Source organism: Pimephales promelas, chromosome 1, assembly GCF_988280905.1.
Source record: "Pimephales promelas chromosome 1, fPimPro1.hap1.1, whole genome shotgun sequence".
NCBI lineage: Eukaryota > Metazoa > Chordata > Actinopteri > Cypriniformes > Leuciscidae > Pimephales > Pimephales promelas.
In genome coordinates, this window is record NC_142769.1 from 9,949,266 (window position 1) to 9,972,636 (window position 23,371).

Below are 23,371 nucleotides of genomic sequence, written 5' to 3' on the forward strand. Positions count from 1 at the left end.
GAAGTCCATTAAAACCTGACAATGGACACCTCGAAGGGCATTAACCCGCTTATACCATGGTCACTTGCCAAATAATTTTTTTTTAAAACATTAGCTGCTAGTTTATATTTTAATTAGGCTAAATCAAGTTTTTACAAATAATAACTCGTCTGGTTTATTTAGCAACCGGAGATATTTATAGTCCGCTCAGCTTGTAGAACCCTTCAGGTTCAAAATCATTTTTTTTTTTTCATGAAACACAAAGGTAGGCATGGTTATTTATTTTTTTTAATTACACATAAAACAATTAATCAAATAGCCTTAGGCTTGAAACGCTGTAGCTACTCTCCTCCTGCCGGTTGTCTGGACTGCTGCGTAAAACTCCCGCAGGGTCTCATTCAGAGCCGCAGCGGTGTAATTTTCTTTGCGACGTTACTCCGTTTTATTTACATTTTTTCTTTCTTCAGCAGCATCCCAGTCGTCAAAGTTGTCATATTCTCCATAAATGTTAAAAGAAATAACGAAGTCGCTCATTGTTGTATTAGTAGGCTGTGTAATATCTAACTAACGTTAGATGTTTGTTTTGATAGAGCAAATTGTTAACGGATACTTTGACGTTTGACTGCCTGTTGCTATGGTTACTCACAGCTGTTGTAGGCAGCGCATTTATTTATTCATTTCGAATGGTAAACAGGCAGTTTCACCAGAACTACTTTACTAGGTGTCCTCTATCAGTTTTTAACGGACACCCTGCAGCCAATCAGAATCGAGTATTCACCCAGACCATGGTATAATACGTATGAATTTATACGAATTGGGCAACTCGTAAAATATGTACGATTTAGCAAAAATCGTACTAATTCGTACGAGTGAGGTCGTACGAATTGTTACGAATTAGCCACCTCGTAAAATCCATCAATCACGAATTGCCGTGAGATCGGGTTGGATTAATCACATTCAACATAAAAGTGTGTAAACATGTCATGCTGTTTGTGTGCATATGAAGACTTTAGATGCAATCTCAGTCAAAAATAAGATGACGACATTGAACGAATGCTCTCCGCACATAATAGACGTTCATCAAATACGTTCACTTCAAACCTGCTAAATCCCAGCCTCAGCCCATTCAGAAATACCGGTCCACATTGACAGAAACCTCTTAATGCCACTTCCACTTATGTCTTGTCCAAAGAAGTGCAGGTTTGAAGGTTTTTGTCAAAAAGCACACATTATATACATATATATATATATATATATAGACACAAACTTTTATGTCCGATGTCATTAATCCCTATTAATCGATCCCTATTGATCGAATCCCTATTAATTCCACTGTAAAAGTAAAAAAAAGATATTTATATACATATATATAATCGTAATATAACATATTTATAATATATATATATATATATATATATATATATATATATATCAATAATATTTTTAATTATTATTTTACATTACAACCGTAAGATACTATCCTTTATCTTAATTTCTTCATTTTCAAACCTTAAACCATTGAACTTTTATTTTGAGAGAATAAAGCTTATAGCTTCTCTTTTAGTTGATACACGCTTCTCATTACAAATTTGGGAAGATGGATGATCCACGTTGTATTTACAAATTCATGTTATAGCGACCCAAACTCCGAGCATAAACCACTCTGAGCCATATTGTGATTTCAGTTTTATTTTTTTTTGAGTAGTCATGCAGCCCAATAAATAATAAAAAAAAAAGTAAATAAAGGACAATACATTACTTTTATGAAGGCGCTTCATGGTTTCAATCACCATCCGCTCTTTTGTCCACCTGTCCAAAATGTTCGGCGAGTGCAAAAGATGCTGGGATCTTTTCCACCGTTTCCGTTACTTCTGGTCCACCAAAATCAGTTCGATCATTATTCCATACCTGTAGATGTGTTACTTGGCACAAGGACAAAGTTTTGCATAATTTATGCATGACTGTCATCAATTTTTTGAAAAACGGCCCTGGCCATTTCAAATTTTAGCATAAACACGCACACACGCACATATCTCTCCAGAGATCCGACTGAGAGAAAAGTTGTTTATAAGTTTATGAGCATTTCTGCATGTCTTATTATGCATCTGCCGTGCGTGAGCGCGAACAGGAAAGAGGGTTTATACGCTGTTGCCCGTCTCTCTTCTCACTCTGAAGCCGTGAGATTTACAATCTTCCCATAGATGAAAAGATGAAAATATTACTCAATAAAAAGCCTCTGTGAAGAGGGAGCCGCATTCAGCCACGGATCGCTTTGAATTTGAATGGAGGAGAAGTTATTCAGGCAGAGGGTCGCATTCCCAACAGACCATCAAAGGGCAGATGGAGAGAGCGAGAGAGAGAGAGAGAGAGAGAGAGAGAGAGAGGACAGATAAGAGAGAAAGAAATGGATTAAGAGATATGGTGCTTTTCTGTTAGTGTTTTTTTGTGGATATATGCAGGTAAAATAACTCCTGAAGAACACCTCTCCTCCTTGTAATGTTATATATCGCCTTTTCCGAGTCCTGGATCGTTCAAGACCGACTTTCAGTTTCCATGACTTCAGGAATTTTTCACGGCATGATAACCCTGATTGGCTGTAATTTGACACGGATCAATCACAGATCTTCTCATATTGTATACCATGTCTAGACTTGAAGCAAATGGCATACAATGATGCAACAAATCTGGAGCAGTCCCATTGTAATGTAGTTGGCTTGTAAGTCGACATCTTTGTTGATTTAAAACGGGAGCGATCAGTGTCATTTTTCTTTCTCATTCCAATTTAATATGCTGTCAACTATAGTGGCTCTGTGGCTCTATGAAAACATAAATGTTTTGGTTTGAATGGTTGTCATGGTTTTCAACAAAAATATGAAGCAGCTCAACTGTTTTCAACATTGATAATAATAAGAAATGTTTCTTGAGCTGCAAATCAGCATGATTTCTGAAGGATCACTTGACAGAATTGCGAGTTTAAATCTCACAATTTTGAGACTAAGAGTGAAAATCACAAGTTTGTCTCGCATTTTAGATTTTTTTCAATATATGTGAAATTTCGAAGAAAAAAGTTAACACTTTACTTGAAGGGGTGTGCATAAAGGCCAATTTATACTTCTGCGTAGGGTGGGCGCAGTAGGTACGGCATTTTTAATGCAAATATGACATTGTTTGAGATGTCTTTGTTATGACACCTTGACATAAACCATAATACATCATAACCTGTCAGTGTCTTTGTCATGACAACTTGACATTAACTAAGACAACACAACCTGTCATAAACATGATATAGCAGCAGATTAATCATCAAACTTTAGAAACCACTTAGCTTTATAGGTTAACATTAAACTGTCAAGTGGTTGGTTTTGACATTGGCTGTCATGAAGCCATTCTAACTTTTTAATGACAAATTGAATTAGTACCACTGTAGTTGAGCTCACTAAAAATGTTCATGACACATGATGGCCTCATGACAGCCAATGTCAAAGCCAACCACATGACAGTTTCACTTAATTTTATGTCAAGTTGTCATGACAAAGACACTGACAGGTTATGGTGTATTGGTTTATGCCAAGATGTCATAACAAAGACATCTTAAACAATGTCATTTTACATTCAAAATGTAATTATTGAGCGAAAGACACTTAATGACAGTTGTCATAAACATGCATAATCCCTACTTCATATTCAAGACATATGCCATGTCATGGTTATGAAGGTGTCATGTCAGTCTTATGCACACCCCTTCAAGTAAAGTGTTATCGAAAAAAATCATAATCAGAAGATATACTCACAAAGGGAAATTTCTGAATGGTGAGTGTCACATTCTTTCAATTATTTTTAACTTACCTTTTTTTTTTTCTCAGAGTTGTGAGATATAAAATGCGATTGCGAGGGAAAAAGTCCGAATTGTGAGAGTTGCGATTACCTTTTTTTTATTATTTATCATTCCATGACAGAAACGATATTCCATAATTCACTTACTTCAGTTGTTATTTGTAGAATATTGTAGAGTAGTTCTCAGTTTAATACGTGCTGCTTGGATTTAAATGTGAAACTCATGATTTCCCTACTAAACAGAAATGTAAATGCTAGTTAGATTTGAGACATTTACTAAAAATGTTTCATTTTCATTAATAATTTGATACATTCGCAATTAGACTGGCTCTTGGATATACAGAACAATAGACAATGCTTTCCTTCATTATGAATTTCACTCCCTCTCTCTTTCTCTCTCTGTCGCTGTGATTAATGGCTGTACTTTTCTCAGTCGTTGTCCACAGAATATATTTCCCTTTAGATGAAATCACAATGGTTGAAAACCGTTGCACGGCAGCACAGTGAAAAACTAACTTCATGATCTCATCAGTTGGTGATTCAAAGAATTGATTGTATTGTTGCTTCATAATTCTGTGATTTTACAAAAAGCCGGGAAGTATTTATATTTGCTTGTGTTTGCTCATGTTAAAACCCCAAACCAAATGCACAACACTCACTAATCATTTTATATATAAACAAAGAGTTATGACTCAACAAGTAAATTCTTAACAATGACTTGGACCCATTGTGTTAATTAACACATAGTTACACTATTAGTGAATATATGTTGTTAGAAATTAATACATGAAGACACATTAAATTAATAGAAAATTTTATATTACTTAATCTATTCATGAGATTTAGTTGCAGATGCGGTAATAATTAATGAATGGTTTAGTTCTTCATGAGTCATTCATTAATCCATAATTACCTGTGCATTATTATTAGTGCCCCCCGAATTGTAACATGTTCATTTGCATATTCATAAAACAATACAGAAATAAATCCCACGTTAAATCTAATATTGGTCAAATGTACGTTCTTAATATGTTGCTGGTCTTATTGCACTCGATTCATCATTGCATGTTACAGTATAAAAAGATGTTTGTCTCTGCAGTCTTTCATCAAAATATAATCACTTGCTCTCCATCTGAAACAAATTTCCTTTCTGCGGACGTAGAGAAAGGTTAACCAGTGGCCAAATATATTTTTAAGCACAATTTTAGGCTACTGTTGTAAGTGCAATGCAGTGTTTCTGAAAATTTGCCGTAACATAATGGCAGTCGGCATGAAATTTGTGAAATCAAGTCCCACCCTACATTTGCTTCTAGTTTATCATTATGCTTAAGAGTGAAATGCATCATGATCTGGAAATAAATATGGGTTTCAAATGCCTTTCCATTTCATCTTCAGTAAACAAACAAGCGCCTATTAATAGTAATGCTTAGTTAATTGCATTAGTTAAATTAGTTCACATTCCAGTTGCTTTTTTGATCCCCATGAGGAAACAATCTTATATATTATGCAGAATGATCATTTGACAATGTAAAAGAGCAGAATGTTTTCTGTGACGGGTATGGTTTAGGGGTAGGGTTAGTGGAAGGGGAGAGAATATACAGTTTGTACAGTATAAAAACCATTATGTTTATAGAATGCCCCCGTAAACATCAAAACCCAATGTGTGTGTTTGTGTTCTGAGCAATCAGTGATGGAACTTTGACTGGTTTTGGATGTGGTTCCCTTGGATGAAACATGAAACAAACTGTCATACTTCTCAAACAGGGATGTTAAGGCATCAGGGCTGGATCTGAGGTTTGTGTATCATTTTGCCTGGTCAGTTTTTAAAGGCAAATACGCAGCTTACATCTGGATTTGTTTGGATGATTTAAAAAAAAAAAATATGGCAGAATGTTTTGAAAAGTAAAATGGTTTATAAATGTACATTTTTAGATGTTATGCCAACGTACACCAGCGCAGTCTCATCCCAAGACGTCATATAACTGACGTCTTGGGACGTCTTTTGACCATACGTCAACATCCGCCTTTTTAGGGTACCGTTAAAAGTCGGTTAGATGACGTTATCGGATCCTAACCCTACCCCGTCACCTAACCGACGTTAAAGGTAAAGCGTCAGTTGTATGACGGCCTGGGATCGTCATGTAACCGTCGTTTAAGGGTACCCTAAAAAGGCGGATGTTGACGTACGGTCAAAAGACGTCCCAAGACGTCAGATATATGACTTCTTGGGATGAGACTGTGTTACACACACCAACGTTCAAACATTTCGGGTCAGTAAGACTTTTTTTTAATACAAATTAATACATTTTTTTTCCAGCAAGGATGCAATTAATAGATGAAAAGAGACTTTTTAAATGTGTCTATTTCAAATAAATACTGCTTGAAAAAAAATGTTATCACAATCTCCTCGAAAAATAAATAAATAAGCAGCAGACTTTTCAACATTGATAATAATAAGAAATGTTTCTTAAGGCAGGATAGGAGCATATAAGAATAATTTCTGAAGGATCATCACAGAAATAAATTACATTTTACACTACTGTGTTTTATAATATAAAACAGCTAATTTAAAATAAAAATAAAATGCAGCTTTGGTGAGCAGAAAAGACCCCAAAATTTTGAATGGTATGATTCAGTCAATCATCTAGATTATACTGTATATCTCTATCAGAACCTTCTCAATCCTTGAAAATCACCTTAAGTTTTTTTTTATTCCACTTTTTTTATCAGCTCAAATGTGTGCAATTTACAGTATTGACGGTCACAGGTCACAAACCGGGAGGATTAAAGAGGAAGAATTTCCTTTCTTATTTTTTCTCTCTTTATTGCTCTTTTAAACAATACTATGTATTAGATGGCATGTGTTTCTTGCGTGATTTTTCTCATGTTGATATACTCATATGTAAGCAGATCTTTCGAAAGTTCCTTCTCAGTTTTCCTACTTTGATAAAATCATCATTATGTTTAATTACAATCTTTGTTATTTTGGCATGAAATCATATCTGTGCTCTCCAGCCAGACCTTTCCTGGACCCTGCCAAACTTTAATAACCCTTAATAACCCTTATTTTTCAGTGGCGATAATCACAGTATAAAGAGTGTTTACATGTTATGTTACTTGCATTAAAAAATGCTCAAATTTTATGTGGGTAATTAAATACCCCGGCCCCATGCTTGATTTTTTTCTGTTATCTGGCCCATGCACAGTTGAAGGGTCCAGCCATAGAATGCATAAACAACTACTAAAGACATTTTGTTGTAGTCTAACAGTAATTCAGCTATTTTCATAAAGCCACTTTCCTAAATGTTCTCTGTCAAATGACAATGGAAATTCCAATTCATTTTAGTGAATTGGTTCATTTGGACAGTCATCGGGGGTTACGTCCCATTGTGTAACCCACTGACCCTGACATTTAACCCTCGCAGTGGTGGACATTTGGTGTCCTTCGTCCAGACACACATCTTTCTAGGACCGGGTTTGTCCTCGGGGGGGCCAAAGCAATATCACCTTGTCCTCACGGACAGATTGAGCAATAAACACTCCACCCTATGATTCATACAAGCACCACACAACAGAATGAGCTCTGGGATGCAGCGACCGAGACGAGATGAACAGATGGAGGAAGAGAGGTGTGTTGAAAAATGAACAGCAGCTGATCCCGCATCACATGATCAGAGCTCGCGCCATTGGATGCTGGCAGTGATTGAAGGACCCAGTGGCCAATCAGACGTCCCACGTGGAGGACCATATTGTGCCCTCAGCGGGAGGAATGCAGCTAGATAAACTGTGCCCAGATCAACAGTGTGTGTGTGTAGAACTGTATAACTCTGCATGGATTTGTCTTTCAGTCCCTCAGCAGGCGACTTTTGTCCGAATAAGTGCACAGAGATCAAACAAGGAAATCAATTGTGTGTGCAGAGCGTGTGTGTATCAATCAGTTTTCCTTTCGATTTCAACTTCTCTTCCTCTCAATATTAGAGCAGCTACCTCTATGGAAAGTTTTAAATCACTTTTAAAAACGCATCTTTTTGCACTGGCTTTTAACACAGGCTGAGCTGTGTCATTTTTTACTTTTTTTTGTCAGTATTGTTTTTAAGATAGTTTTTTATTTGTTGTCTGTTTTTACTGTTTTTCGGCATATTCTGCTTATTTGGTTATTTATTATGCTTTATTTTATGCTGTTTTATGCTGTTTTCTGTATCTGTACAGCACTTTGGGGCAGTAGTGACTGTTTGTAAATGTGCTATATAAATAAACTTGACCTTGACCTTGACCTAGGCAGATTCATTAGAGAAGATTCATTGAAATGAAATTGTAATTTATTGCTATCATTTATGGTGTTCCGGACCAACCTGATCTAACGCCAATTCGTATGAAATTTATGAGGTGGCACTCGAACGAATTCGTACGATTTTTGCTAAATCGTACATATTTTGCGAGTTGCCCAATTTGTATGAATGACCAGCCCGTTCTCATCCTTTAGCGTCATATGTGACGCTATATGACAAAACGGCGAAATACTACGCACATGGCACCCTTTATCGTTAATATAACGCGTGAACCCAAGGCGTCATAAATCCTTAGCGTAATATGAGACTAATATGAAATATGAAATTGTAATTTATTGCTATTATTTATGGTGTTCTGGACCAACCTGATCTAACGCCAATTCATATGAAATTTATGAGGTGGCACTCGAACGAATTCGTAAGATTTTTGCTAAATCGTACATATTTTGCGAGTTGCCCTTTTTATATGAATGACCAGCCCGTTCTCATCCTTTAGCGTCATATGTGACGCCATATGTGACGCTATATGACAAAACGGCGAAATACTACGCACATGGCACCCTTTATCGTTAATATAACGCGTGAACCCAAGGCGTCATAAATCCTTAGCGTAATATGAGACTAATATGAAATATGAAATTGTAATTTATTGCTATCATTTATGGTGTTCTAGACCAACCTGATCTAACGCCAATTCGTATGAAATTTATGAGGTGGCACTCGAACGAATTAAATCCTTAGCGTAATATGAGACTACCCTACCCTACCCCACACCTAAACCTAAACCCATCACAGTGTGTGTTATATTAAAGATAATGGGTGCCATGTGCGTAGTATTTGGCCGTTTTGTCATATAGCGTCACACATGACGCTAAGGATGAGAATGCATTGAAATGACCTACACCTGAAGGAACTATCACTGGTGTTTAGACAAATTGCAAATTTGTACTAATGAGTTTGTTGTGAGTTAGCGTGGTCTTGACAGTGCTATTAATTAGTTATTATTATCAAATCTAAAACTCAACTCAATTCAACTCAGCTCTACATTATTTATATAGCAAAATAAAAATGTAGGTTCTGTACATTAGCACCAATTTACAACATAATTTACAACACTGAACAGATCAGACACATGCAGCACAGAAGTTGAAGTAAATACAAGTGTAGAAATACAAAATCTTGATTGATCAAGAAACTTTAGAATACTGTTCTGTCTCATCATGCGTTTCCCTTTAGAATACTTATACAAATAATTAGTTATTTCTCCAGAAGGATTTGGTAATATTTGAGTCATTACTAGTGGGTTACCATGACCTTCACTTTAGAATGAATTATACATTATCCATTATTAATGTTAATTATGAACCCGTAAATAGCTGTTCTTAGTAGTCCTCTGGGAGGTATAACAAATGAAGTTATTGATTAGCTAATAATGAACTACCACATTCGACTAAGTGCTAAGTCATTAATCAGAGCTTCATGTTAGTAAATGGTAGTTACTAGAGTGTTTATAATGCGTTCCTCAATTGTTCCTGTAGTTATGTATTAATGATGGGAAAGGATTCTAAAGTGTAACCAGAATTTCTAATAATAATACAATTCTAGAAAGAAGTGTTCTAACCCTAACCCTACCCCAGACCTAAACCTATACCGTGTCATCTAACTGACGCTAAAGGTTGCCATGTGCGTCGGATTTTGACGCATGGTCAAAAGCGTCAGTTAGATGACGCCTTGGGTTGACCGTCATCTAACTGACGCTAATGTGCGATGGATTTAGACGCATGGTCAAAAGTGTCAGTTAGATGACGCCCTAGGATGAGAATGCATTGAGGATTCAAAACTAAACTCACTGAAAACCATTTGCAAACTCGCAGGGTGTGAGTGTTTCATATTTCATCTTTGTAATAAAATGCCGCTAGAGCAACAACAGATTATTTTGCTTGACTTTCTCTCTCTCTCTCTCTCTCTCTCTCTCTCTCTCTCTCTCTCTCTCTCTCTCTCTCTCTCTCTCTCTCTCTGTGTGTGTGCTTAGGTCTGTGTGAGTGTTCACAGCATTTCTGCTAATTGGAAGTTGTATTGTTTTTGATAATGTTATTACAGGAATCTGCATTTGTCGGAATTACCTTTCTTGTGGAGATCATTAAAACCTAACTTATTTTAAGATCATTCAGTTATTCACACAAACACTCAGACACACACTCTTTGGGTTTCCGTGTTTTGTGGGGACTTTACATGGACATATACTGTACAAACTGTATATTCAACCCCCTAAACCACTTATCACAGAACATTTTTGAAAAAAAGATCATTCTGTATGATTTATAAACTTGTTTCCTTATGGGGATTAAATATTTCCCACACAAGGACCAGAATTTTGCATATAGACATATTTGTGGGGACATTTTGTCCCTATAATAGGGTTTACCAGGACACAAACACACCCGCGCGCACACCTGCACTGGATGAATGACTTAGACCGCACCAATTAGCCACTGCACTGATAGTTTTGGAATGTGTAATTATGGAATGGGACCCAGTCGACAGTGGACATTTTGGACACTCGAGATAAATTAACACACACACACACTCCACAGATTTCGTTTGGTTTTATATGCAGGTTCGTAAATTCGCACCCTTGCAGAAATTCTCTGCATTTTTACTATTACATTTTGTTATTTTGTTACAATGTTCTACTTTTTCATTCCATTTTACAAAAGAGGAGTTTTTGTCAAATGTATCTCACTTTTAGGTACATATTTGTCCTAAAGTATTACGCCCCTCTTCCTTGACATGATTAACACAGTGCATGTGTTAAAGCTTACTGTGATTTGTGTGTGTGTGAACCCTGATTTGAATGGCAGTGTGTGTCTAGAGGAACTGTTTTGACTTTTTATCCACAATGGAAAATCATGCAAAGTGTGGGAATACAATGCAAATGTGTGTGTGTCCGCTCTGTATTCTTGAGTAATGCGGGTTTTCATTAGTTCTGGATATATCTATATAAACTAAATGTGTATTTGCTGAATGAAACAGTAGTGCTTTATACAGCGGCTCTTTATGTAAAGTTGGATTATATGAAGAGGAATGGATTTATGTAATAAAGTATGCCCAGTTTTATCACATAAGTACAGTATACTCGCTTTTCATGTTTTTCATCTCACTTTATTAACCGATGTCTTTGCTGCTGACTTTCAATGGTCCAATTCAACCATGCTAATAAGCAAAAATGACTTTCGATAAGCATCACTTTGTGTTTAAACTTTCTTCTCCTGCAATCCGGAATGGCAGCACAGCTTAAAAGCTTTATTTGAGCATGCGTCGTCTACTGTACAGGCATGAATTTGCATTTCCTTCAGCCTGAGGATTATTAATTTCATTTTTTTGGTGTGAAAGGGCCTTTATGTTTGCCAAAAAATATATCTTTGTTTTTGATGTAAAAACAACAACAACAAAAAACATTAACACAAAGGTAACCACACTGTAAAATCCAATTAGTAATACCTTACTTGAAAAAAGCATGCAAACCGATTGCACTCAAAAAACTGAGTAAAGTGAAATAGGAATAATATGTAGTACTAACAAGTGCATGCCTAGTAGTGTACACTTACAAGAGAGTTCCAGTAACTTAAAATCATTTCTATACTATACTTGATCTTTTACTTTCCAGTATCTGTGAACCGAGGAAGTGTACTCCCAGAGTGCATTGCGACATGAATAAATTAATTGCTTTATTTTACTATTTTTGGCTTTATTACAATTTTATTTGCTATCGTTATTGGGGTTATACTGAAAAGAGACAGCAAATAATATTGTAATGTCTAATTAATTAAATGATTTTTTTTAAATGTTACCACTGTTGTGGTTTGCATGCTGAATGTTGAAGTCTGTGTGTGACTCAACCAAAATTGCAAGATATTGTCACAAATATAGAGGGATTATATCAAGCCAATTAAAGATTTATGCCATAAGCGTTAGCAATAAAATGTTAAAAGATCATTATTATACATGAAATATATTTATGTTATATATAATTTATTAATTAATTTAAGTATGTGTGTTTGTATATATATATATATATATATATATATAAATTACTTCACTTCCTTTGAAATCAAATAATTATGATTTAAAGTTGCATCACTGCAAACAATTGGAAGAGAACAATAATATAAATTAAGTTCCAAGTGCCCAACCAAAGGGAACATCAATCACAATAATGGTGAGAAAGGGAAATCAACAAGTCAACTAAAGAATTTTGATGTTCTCCCAAAAATATTTAGGTGTATTGACAATAACACTCAAGATGACTGGAAAATGAGCGAATGCAAATTGAAAATGGTACTCAAACCAGTCAAGTAATGTTTACAAGGTTTTTCTGAGTAACGAAAGCACACATGCAAACAGTACAGATTACTAAGAAATTTTAAGTAAGTTCAACAAATTATTGCACTTTAAGTAAAGTTAACAAAAAAATCTTAGTAAGAACAATGTTAGATTTTACAGTGCATAAAAATAACCAAGTCATGCAATTAGTTACATTTTTAGGGAGTAATACAATATTGTGAAGTATCTTTTCCCAACACGAATGTAAACAAACATACACACACACACACACACTATAGCAAATCTTAGCTTGATTGATTGTTTATATTCAGACAGGAAAAAATGAATGTATTATACACATTAATGCCATGATTTTCTGTAAAGTTGCTTTGAAATAATGTGTATGTGAAAAGCACAATACAAACAAATTTGACTTGACTTGCAAGACAACTAAGGAGTGATTTTAGTTTTAGGTGAATTGAAATATTAGGCTTGTGATTATGTAAATGATTTGCATTTTGCGTTTGCATATTTGCATTTTTGCATTGCGTATCATTTGCTGACGAATGCTAGTTTTTCACTTTTCCTGCAGAAGATGTTTTTGCACATGCGCAAGTTGCTCAACACAATTAAGACCAAACCAAAAGTGTTTGGTTACCAACGATATTCAATTGCGTGTGTGTGTGTGTTGAGTAAGAAATTCATAAGGATTAGCATATTATGAAAACTTTCATTTTTGTGTGAACTATCCCTTTTATTCTTAGGCTTACTGCCAATAAAAAAATAAAAAAAAGTTGAGAAAACAAAAGTTTAAGGCAACCAGCTGCAGGACATCTTTGAATTTTCTCAACTTAGGGTCATTAGTTGCATAGACTTGTTCATGTTAAATAGTTGATTAAACTTTAAAAACAGAATTTTTCAAACAAAATGTAAGTTGGATTTTAGTTGCTAACCAACCTGCTGGAGGAGTATCAATGTGCTGCCTTTGAAACACTGTAAAGATTGAGAGGTATTCAGGTTATTCATTGCGGTGGAAGCATTACATTCAACTCCCATCAGATAACGTTTGTGTCGGAGGATTGTGTTTCTCAGTGTGTGTTTGTTTGAGTGAAGATCATCCTAATGAAAGCTCTTGTCGCTCCACACGGCTCACTAGAGGAAACCAACACACACCCTGATCGTTATCATGATATGGACTCTGTCCTACATACACACAAACACACACATAGATGGTCAGATAACCCACATTTAAAGATGTGTGGGTGAGAAAAATCTTCTCTTTGTGCCATTTATTGGACATTTGATCATTTCCCAACTACACTACGAGAGCTCTGAGAATGAGTGTTATGCATGTACAGTAGGGCTTTAACAAGCCACTTACAGTCTGCCATACACTTCTCAGCTGCTTCTGTTCAAGAACCGCTTTTCTGACATGATGTTACTGTTTCAGACAACAAAGGATAAAGTGACCAAAAACATGTTATACTGTATACTAACATTTCGAATTAGCCTTTATTTGTAGATTTTCAGTTTTCATTTAGTTTATTCAGTATATTTTGTTGAAAGGTGAAACATTCTGAAGTGATTTTAATGTATTAGTTGAGATAAAAGATTGAAATCGTGTTCCAGTGGGGGTGGTGGGGGGTTGGGGGACTTCGGTTGAAATCGTCCTGAGAATCGTCAGTACCTTCCTCCTCAACTTTTTTGTCGAAATAGTAAAAAAGAACAATGACAACATGAATACAAATCAAATTGGCATGTTTTTTTAATACAGTGGTGTTATTTACTAAAACTAAAACTGTTAAAATTAATTTTTGGTCATTTATAGGAAGCTGAAAAGCTGAAATAAAAAAAAAACATTAATATTTGATGTTAAATTATTATTATTATTTTTTACATCTAATATTTTATTTTATTCCAGCTTATTCGCTAAATTATGTTTCATATATATATATATATATATATATTAAACAATATAAAACAATTAAAGCTAAACAGAAATATTTAAAATATATAACAAAGTAAAGCTTAAACAGCATCAGTTTATAATCTTGAGTGAACAGACATGTTTTCTTGGCCTTTTATAGATTCTCAAGTATTTGTCCAAAGCTTATCCAAATGTTGTCCCAAATTTAGTTATCGTTGAACGATGTTGTGCCAGTTCCCAGCATGCATTGCAGTTTGAATAAAATCATGCATTTACTGGCTAAATTCATGCTGCAGTTGTTTTTGTCACTGTTATTTAGCTGTCATATGGTTCAGAGTTCATATTTTTACCGAATTAACATCTGTTGATGTATATGTGCATCTCACTGCAACTTTTGTATGCAGTTTATTTGCCTAGCAGGGAAAAATGTTTGCCTCTTGTTTTAAGAGGCAAATACTGTTCGAATCATGCTTTGAAAGTCAAACAGAATGAAAGACGAAGAAAGAGCAAAGGATCGTAACCCCCTGCATAGCTAAATGCTAAACAATCTTCAATTGCCTTGACAATCATTTTTAAGTTCTTTTTTTTTTGTGTGTGTGTTTCTGTTTGTTTTGTTATTGCTGCATGTTCCAAAACAAAAAGAGCACATTATGTCCTAACTGTACGCATTTCCTTGTGGTTATGCATTATACTCCTGTGTATGATGTAGATAATAGAACACTGTGAATATGTGCTTTAATAATAAATATTTGAAACAAAAGTATTTAAGTTGACTTTAATTGGAGTAAATTAGTTGAGTTAACTTAAGTTGAATGTTATAGATTGCCTTATTTATATTAAGTTAGGTGAACTTTTTTTTTTTTTTTTTTTTATTTTTTTTACAGAGTATTAGTACAGTAGTTTAATTGAGAGTGTGTGTTTAGGGCCTGTAGGAAGCTTTAGCGCGTGCCAAGAGGTCGCATTCACAGCAGTCGGTTCTCTCTCCAGAGTTTGTTTGTATCTCTGTGTGTTTGAGCATATGTTAACACCAAAATACTTCCTGGTGATTTTAATTTGAAATTCCATTTGATGGAAATTCCATTTGGTTAAACTTGGAGATTTTGTTTTGGAGAAAGAGAAAGAGACAGTGAGTGTGCGCAATTGGGAATGGCTTAGTTCGGTAAAATTGCATTAAAGGTGTAACAGCATGTGATAATTTCTGAAAAATCTCACCCTCAATTATAGATGTAGAGAAACACATTTAGCTCAACTCCCACAGCCACAGCTGACTATGTGCTGCTACTTGTTTGTGTGTGCATGCGTGTTTAAAACGTGTCATGTTTTTCACATACTCCGACTTCACAACTCCCTCTGTCACATATGCACATGATAATGGTGTGCGTGCATGACTTTATTCAGACCTGTTTCTTTCTGGAAGTGCATGACAGTTGTGGTTGAGTCGGTGAGCAACAAGCCCAATGCACTCGCTGACGACAGGGAATCATGGTTCAAAAAAGCCTAGCGATTGCGCTGACACTGGGGATTCAGCCCTCGCCTGCTCCCCTGCTTGTCCCAGGATGCCCTGCTCTGTTCTGATTGGCTGATTCCTCGCAGTGCATGCACACTGCGACTTTTTTACACGCACACACATAAAACAAGCAGACAAGTTTATTCAGCGTCATGGGTGAAAGTGAAATCACACATTCTAAAGGAACAGTTTGTTCGAAAAATGTCAAATTCTCATGTTGTTCCAAACACATATGACTTGGAAAACAGTGATCACAACATTTTGAATGTGTCATGCTACTGTTTCCCAGACAACAAAAGCATGAGAAAACCAAAAATGTGACCGTGTTATGGGGGTGAGTAAATCATTACTAAGTCATTACATTTTTGTGGTGATCTCTCTGAAATGGGAGTTGTGATCATCTTTTATTCGCTATTGTGATAGATACTGTATCAGAGTGAAACGGCTTCTAGAACGAGAAAAAATGTTGGGCGGAACTTGATTTTGATGATGAGAAATTAATTGGATGGTTGTGGTTTGCTATTGGTGGATCTCATGTGAGTGACAGGTTGCCCCGCCCTCACACAAGTATACACACCATCAGAGAAGAGAACAGTTGTCGCAAGATAATGCACAGATAATAGATTTAAAAAATAATAATGCAAAGACAATCAATTTATTATAAATACTGCAATATTCCATCCATTTTGATTTCATGGTGACTTTAAACCAGTGTTATTGTAGTATTATTTATATACATTTGTAGTATATATTATTACAGTATTTATAATTGTAAAAAAAACGTAATCTATTGTTTATTTAATAATGAAAATTTTTTTTGGTGGTTATGTAGTGCAACAAGTGTACAATTACTGTCAATGACATTAAATTTAAACTTTAAACACCGTCGGCAGCTTTACCCCCGAGTGGGCGTGGTTTCAGCGCAGCTAGCGGACACGCCCCCAACGTTTGAGATTAAATACTGCTCATTTTTTCAAGATTTTGATAGCTTATTTTATGTACTTGCCGACTTTTTTTATCATTCAAATTTGGCTGGGTGGCTAATATATATATACCTATATATATATATATATATATATATTTTATTTTTTTCTGTGGTGTGACAAACTCAGAACACATACTTAATTTTGACTTTACTGGGACTTTAAGAAAAGAAAAGCTACACACTCCATCAGATAGGGTTAGAAGAACTGTTATCAAACATACCATAATAGAAAAACATATTAATCCCGGCAATAATGATTCAGGATAGACTCTTAAGCATTTGCCTATTTAAGCAACCTTTTTTTTTTTTTTTTTAGCTGGGCAGTGTATATTGCCAAGTAAGCTGAGCAGTGTTTCTGTCATGGTAGTGTGTTGTCCAGTAGAAACTCCAGTGTTTGGTTTTGCCCAGTCTCAAGTGCTTTGGAGATTTCAGGCCTGAAGAATCTGTAAACATCAGCACCTATTCATATCCAGTGCAGCGAGCCGAGCGCTCCGGCATTCCACAGGATCCTTTGTCAGCCAGATCCCAAGAGCCACAAAAACAACGGGATTCCACAGGAAGGAAAGGAGCGAGGGAGAAAGGGAGTGAGGTGTTGAAAAGCTTGTTTGTTACCAGGGGTTTAACTTACGTTGTGTGGCTCGCAATACACCTTCTCATGGCTTTGAATCTGTAAAAGGCTTGACGTCTGTGCTGCATCTGGCTTTATATGGGTTTTGCCTGTTGTGGTCATTATGTGGTGTTATTTCCTAATTAACACTAAAACAGTGCTGCAAAGCATCATGGGACCCCATTTATCAGTTCCTAGACATGTGGAGTTATTTATTCTTTTAATGCCTTCAGGAGAAATATTACGCTGAGTGTTTTTCTTTTTTCCATTTTTATTTTGATGTGTGAAAATTTCCTTGTCAGGTGACCTTTGACCCCAGACATTACATCACTGTCATCAGCCATGACAGTGAAAGCGGGGAAATTGCTTCCTCTTCTTCAGGGGGAAAAAAAAAAAGTCAAACCCTGTGTTGTCATACATCAGATCACACTAACACATTAACATAATGAATGCTGGTATCAAACAATAATACTGTGGTGCTATGATATAACGCTGAATTATTGCCATATTCTTTATGGCACTTTATTGCTTTAATGATTAACATAATGCATTGGTGTTTGTCCAAAAACAAACAATGACAGTACCATGATATATTATGGTACTTTTTACTAAGCAGCTACTTGATGGCAGTTTAATTGGAGATGTTTAAGCCTTGATATGCTCACCATAATAAATAATTGATAACCTGTAACGTTAAAGTGATAAATCAGCTGATGCTTGGCTAATCTGAATCAGATTTAATGGTAACTAAAGCTAAAAGAAAAATTATTACAAATGGTTAAATAAAAACGCACAAATGATCATGAATGAATGAAGTGTTATTTGTCCCTTGTGCCAGTCAATTTTAAGGGCAATGCTTAAATAAATTTGCATAAATATTATGTGAACAAAGTTTATCTGTACCATTGAAAAATCCATGCCGGTTGACCACTAACAAAAGTGTTGTTGTCTTTTTGTGTTCATAGGTGGTTTTATAGTTGTTGAACAAAAATAACCACTCTGAACTACACAGTCACCTAACCAATCAGTTGGAAGGGGAGGAGCCACTCACAAACCGGCCAATCCAGAATGAGGGGTGGGGCCATGGCGGTTTTACAAGTGCTGTTATTGGCCAGTCTGCTGGAGCCTGCAACTCTAGGTGAGTCTTATACTTCCACTGAAATATTAATAACTGATGTTGTGGTCAATTTCCCTTTCCTTCTTTTTTTTCCTATGCATTTCGAGAACACTTTACTTGAAGGCGTGTGCATAAGACGGAAACCACACCTTCATAATCATGATATGACATTTTTAATTCAAATATGACATTGTTTGAGATGTCTTTGTTATGACAACTTGACATAAACAATACATCATAACCTGTCAGAGTCTTGGTAATGACACTTTGACATTTCCAAAACAACATAAATTGTCATAGCAGATAAATTATCAAACTTAAGAAACCACTTAGCTTTATGGGTTAACATTCCATTAAACTGTCATACGGTTGGTTTTGACATTGGCTGTCATGAGGCCATTATAACTGTGTCATGAATATTTTTCTTAACCTCAACTACAGTGGTAAAAATTTACGGTGATTTGACATAAAAATGTTATAATGGCCTCATGACAGCCATTGACAAAACCAACTATACCTGCAATGTTAACCCTTAAAACTAAATGGTTTCTTAATAATTAATCTGCTATGTCATGTTTATGACATCTTTATGACAGGTTGTGTTGTCTTAGTAGTGTCATGACAAAGACACTGACAGGTTATGATGTATTGGTTCATGCCAAGTTGTCATAACAAAGACATCTCAAACAATGTCATATTTGCATTACAAATGTCATAATTGAAACGACAGTTGTCATAAATATGCTTAAACCCTCCTTCATATTCAAGTAAAGTGTTACCCATTTTTCTTGAAATAAACCAAGTTTAGTGATCTTTGCTTCATTTAATAATATTATTTTTTTTTCAAATATATTTAAATCGTTCAATCAAATTTGTAGGGTCATTAGAAAAAAATCCCATCCGTACATCACTTTTGGCCATTCCGTTATGTATACGTATATATATCACTAGGTTTTTGGAATGGGTAAAAAATCGATTCAACAAAACCAGTGTGCCTCTTCCTTGAAAAGAAAATGACCATAATGGGCGATTAGAGGTGCTGCCATGATTTTAGAGGATTTCTGGCCACAGAATGTTGTACAGAGAGTAATGTAATTGTAGATTGGGGGAAAATAACAGAGAACAGTAAATAGTAGGATTCAGGCAGTGGGATTTCAAGAGACAATTAGACATACTGTAAAGATTTCTAATAGCATGAGGTCGGTAATTATTTATTTATCATTTCTTTGTAGGTAAGTATCCATGTATTTCTGCTCGTATAATTAGAAAAGCTAGTGTTCGGCATTGTTCTGTTTTCCACTCAATACACAACAGGTCTAAGTGCACACACAACAGAAAAGTGCACAAATTCCCCAATATGCTTTGACAAATAGACTTGCGAAGGCCTAAAGCCTCAGAGCTTTTAAAAGCACACACATATCCACTGATTGGACAGTTTCTGACTCTGAATTGCTATAAAGAAAAAAGGAAACAGCACTCATGCATAAAAGGCAGCCATTCTTCTGAAGATACTGAATCTTTCTGCTGTAATTAAATTACCTGAAAGATTGTTTTTTTGTCCTTCATAGTGGAAAGAATAAATCACTATTCAAGCTGAGATATTGCTGTCTACAAAATGTATATTTTCATGTGAAATTTGAAGGACACTGTGTGCTACGTGACTGAAAGTTTCTCTCTAGAAGAATTTAACATTTTGTATATATTTTGCAATATATTTTTAGGGGATTTGTATTCTAAATTATATTTTCGCTGTATTTATTCTCCATTCATTCACTTTTTGAGCAGAGACCTGAAAATTGCTGAAAAAATGAAGTTTTAAGTTTTAAAAAACGAAAGACTTAAGTTTGATCTCTTTTCATATACACTTGGCTGAATATTGCTTATGTGAAAAAGTTTAAACTTGAAAAAAAGTAGCACAATTGTATGTGTATTGTAATGAAAAATGCATAAAAACTATTTAAAAAAGGTTTCTATAAAATATATATTTTTAAAATCACGTTTTACTATAAAACTGCAAGAAAAACAAAGCCATAAATCTAAACAAGAGCTTACAGTAAGATTTTGTTTGACTGCAGTACCAAACGCTTCCACTATATAAAATTCATCTCCCATTCATTTCCAAGGTGAGTAGCACAAGTGTGACTATTTTTCACAGGACTATTTAACGTTTTCTAATCATGTCCATGATCGTGTGTGTGCGTGTGTGTTCACATAGCAAGTGCCAAAAACCTTTGCCAAGTTTCGTACCATTCCAATTGAGTAAAAATTTCAAAACATTTTTTGAACAAGTTTTTCGGTCAAAAATGACTGAAGAGCACCAAAGTGTTAAAAAATAAATAACACAAAATTAAAATATTGAAACTATTTATTGGTTAACCACGTGTTGTTTTGGGGTTTATAGGGTGAATGCATCATCAGTGAATGTTATTTAAAAGAAAAATCATTTTTTGTAATGTCATCCATCCAAAAAAGTTAAAATGTCTGTATCAAACACTCTAAATTACAGTGTTCACAGTTCATAATAAAAAAATTGTATGGATAATACCAGTGAAAATTTGGAATAATTACGATTTGTTGTTGAACGTTTCCACAAAGTTATGAAGCAGAACATCTGATTTCAACATTGATAATTATAGACCATTTCACAAGATGTAAACAACACTGGTCCAGAAGCACTTCCTGTTTCAGTTTTTTAACACTACATAAAAGATGGGATAAAATACAACCAACAGAACATTTAAAACTGAATCAAAAAGTTAAACAAACATCTTTAAGATGTTTTCTTTACATGTGAAAGAAAGAAAACAGTTACAAACTGAAACAGGAAGTGTTTCTGGACCAGTCTTGTTTACATCTTGTGAAATGGTCTTCTTGAGCAGCAAATCAGCATATTATAATTATTTCTGAAGGATCATGTGAAACTGAAGACTGGAGTAATGATGCCGGAAATTCAGCTTTGCATCACAGGAATAAATTACATTTTAACATATATTCACATAGAAAACAGTTCTTTTAAATTGCAATAATATTTCATAATTTTACCTTTTTTTCATTTAAAACATTAAAGGTTTTTTTTTCTGCTGAAAAGAAACTCAAAAAACATAAAACTATCCTAACATAAAACTAATCCTAATTATTCCTAACTTCTGACCTGTACATGTAAACATTAGTATCATCTAAATGAATTAAATTGTTGCTTTGAAATGAAAGCAACAATATATGAAAGTTTTATGGACAGTTTATGCAGAAATTTGTTCTGATCATGTGTCATGAGGTTTACACAATTTAAAAACCTCTGAGCCAGCTTTGGCTTCAAGACCAATCACAGATTGGCACTGGATTTCAATCTGGAATTGGAACTGAATTTGGAATTTAGTATCCATAATCTACATGACGATATAGGACACATAGGACCAGATTTAACAGCTTGTGCAAACCCTCCTTGGTGTTCAAAAACTACTGTCAGAATTCACAAAAGACACATGAAAAATACTGAAAGGGTGTGGAAACAGTTATTTTTGCGGCTGACATTATATGATATGCATGCATTTGAAGGAGTTTGCCTTTCAGACGCAAAAGTTATTGGAGGAGAGTATATAAATTAATTATGCAAGGTGATTTACTGAGGTTTGCGCAAGTCAATCTACTGGTATTTGCACCGTTATTTGCCAAAAAGCATGTTTTAAACCAGATGCTAATTTGCGCACATAACTTTACACTCCCATCAGGGCTTTTTTTGGAATTGCACTCTCATGCTAATTTGCCCTGTTTAGTATATGTACATTGTGACCTGATTCTACAGATGGCATATTTGATACTGAGATGACTTCAAGAAAACCTCCACTGAAGTAAAATTTCAGCTGTGAAACAAGCTAATTAATCATATTCATTCTTCCTCCTCACTTATCGCAGCACAGCATACATTAGATGAGTCTTTAGCCTGTGACAGTCCTCCCACATGTGGATCTTTTTCATAATTTCTATGTATTTAACAACAGATTAAAGTCAAGTTTGGGTTGACAAGAAATTAAAGTCATCACTTAATATCAAAGGCTATCTCGCTGTCTTTCACCTATTAACTTTAAGCTGATCACAAATCCTGTTTCACTGCAAAAAAAAAAAAAAAAAAAAATGGTGATGGAAAAAAAAATATGTCAATGATTTTGTGTTCTCTTTCAAATATTTTGTGTTCCCACACGAAACGTTGCATTTCCTGAGTAACTACGGAACCCCTAAAGAGACGTGGTGGTGGAAAACATTTGGGGAGAATAAAGAAATCTCGCAAAACTTCCTACGCAAAACCTGTTGTAACTCAGACACTTCCTGATTAATGCCCCGCTGGAAGTTTTTCAGATCTCTGTACGTTAATGGAGCGCTTCATAGTGTTTGAACTTGGGCGCAAATATAATGAAATGCAGTCAGTACTTAACTCAAGGAGTTTAGTGAAGTTGGCAATACTGTATATTCACAGCTTTGAACTCCCCGGATCAATAACCCGTGAGCTAAACTTTGTTAAAACACAAATCACACTTATTTACAATCGCAGTAACTTAGACAACTTTGAACAGGTGGCTGAGAGACAAGTCTGAAGGGTCTGTCTGCAAAGTGCAATATAACCAAAAAACGTTATTACTAAAATAGTCATTAAAGCAACACTAAATAACTTTTCGTCTGCTGTCGGCCTACAGGTTGGACATGGAATTGTCCATTACCGCTGTGACCCACAAAACGAATTAATTAAACCAATAGATCTCGTCTGTATTATCTTGTGAAACAATTCAGTTCATAAGTTATTGACTTTAT

The 23,371-nt window shown here is 35.1% G+C and overlaps 1 protein-coding gene across 25 annotated transcripts in view; it reads left to right on the top strand.

The window, feature by feature from the left end:
- The window catches only part of LOC120477782 (adhesion G protein-coupled receptor L3), a 375,074-nt gene that overhangs the window by 73,044 nt on the left and 278,659 nt on the right, over positions 1–23,371 (top strand). For 24 of the 25 annotated variants that reach the window (XM_039669601.2, XM_089125499.1, XM_089125755.1 and 21 more), the window contains exon 3: positions 18,417–18,589. In XM_039669601.2, the coding sequence (XP_039525535.2) occupies positions 18,520–18,589 (70 nt within the window). In that variant the 5' untranslated portion in view covers positions 18,417–18,519. Of the gene's footprint in view, positions 1–18,416; positions 18,590–23,371 lie in introns of those variants that run through there. The other variant, XM_089125895.1, reaches the window with a different exon arrangement.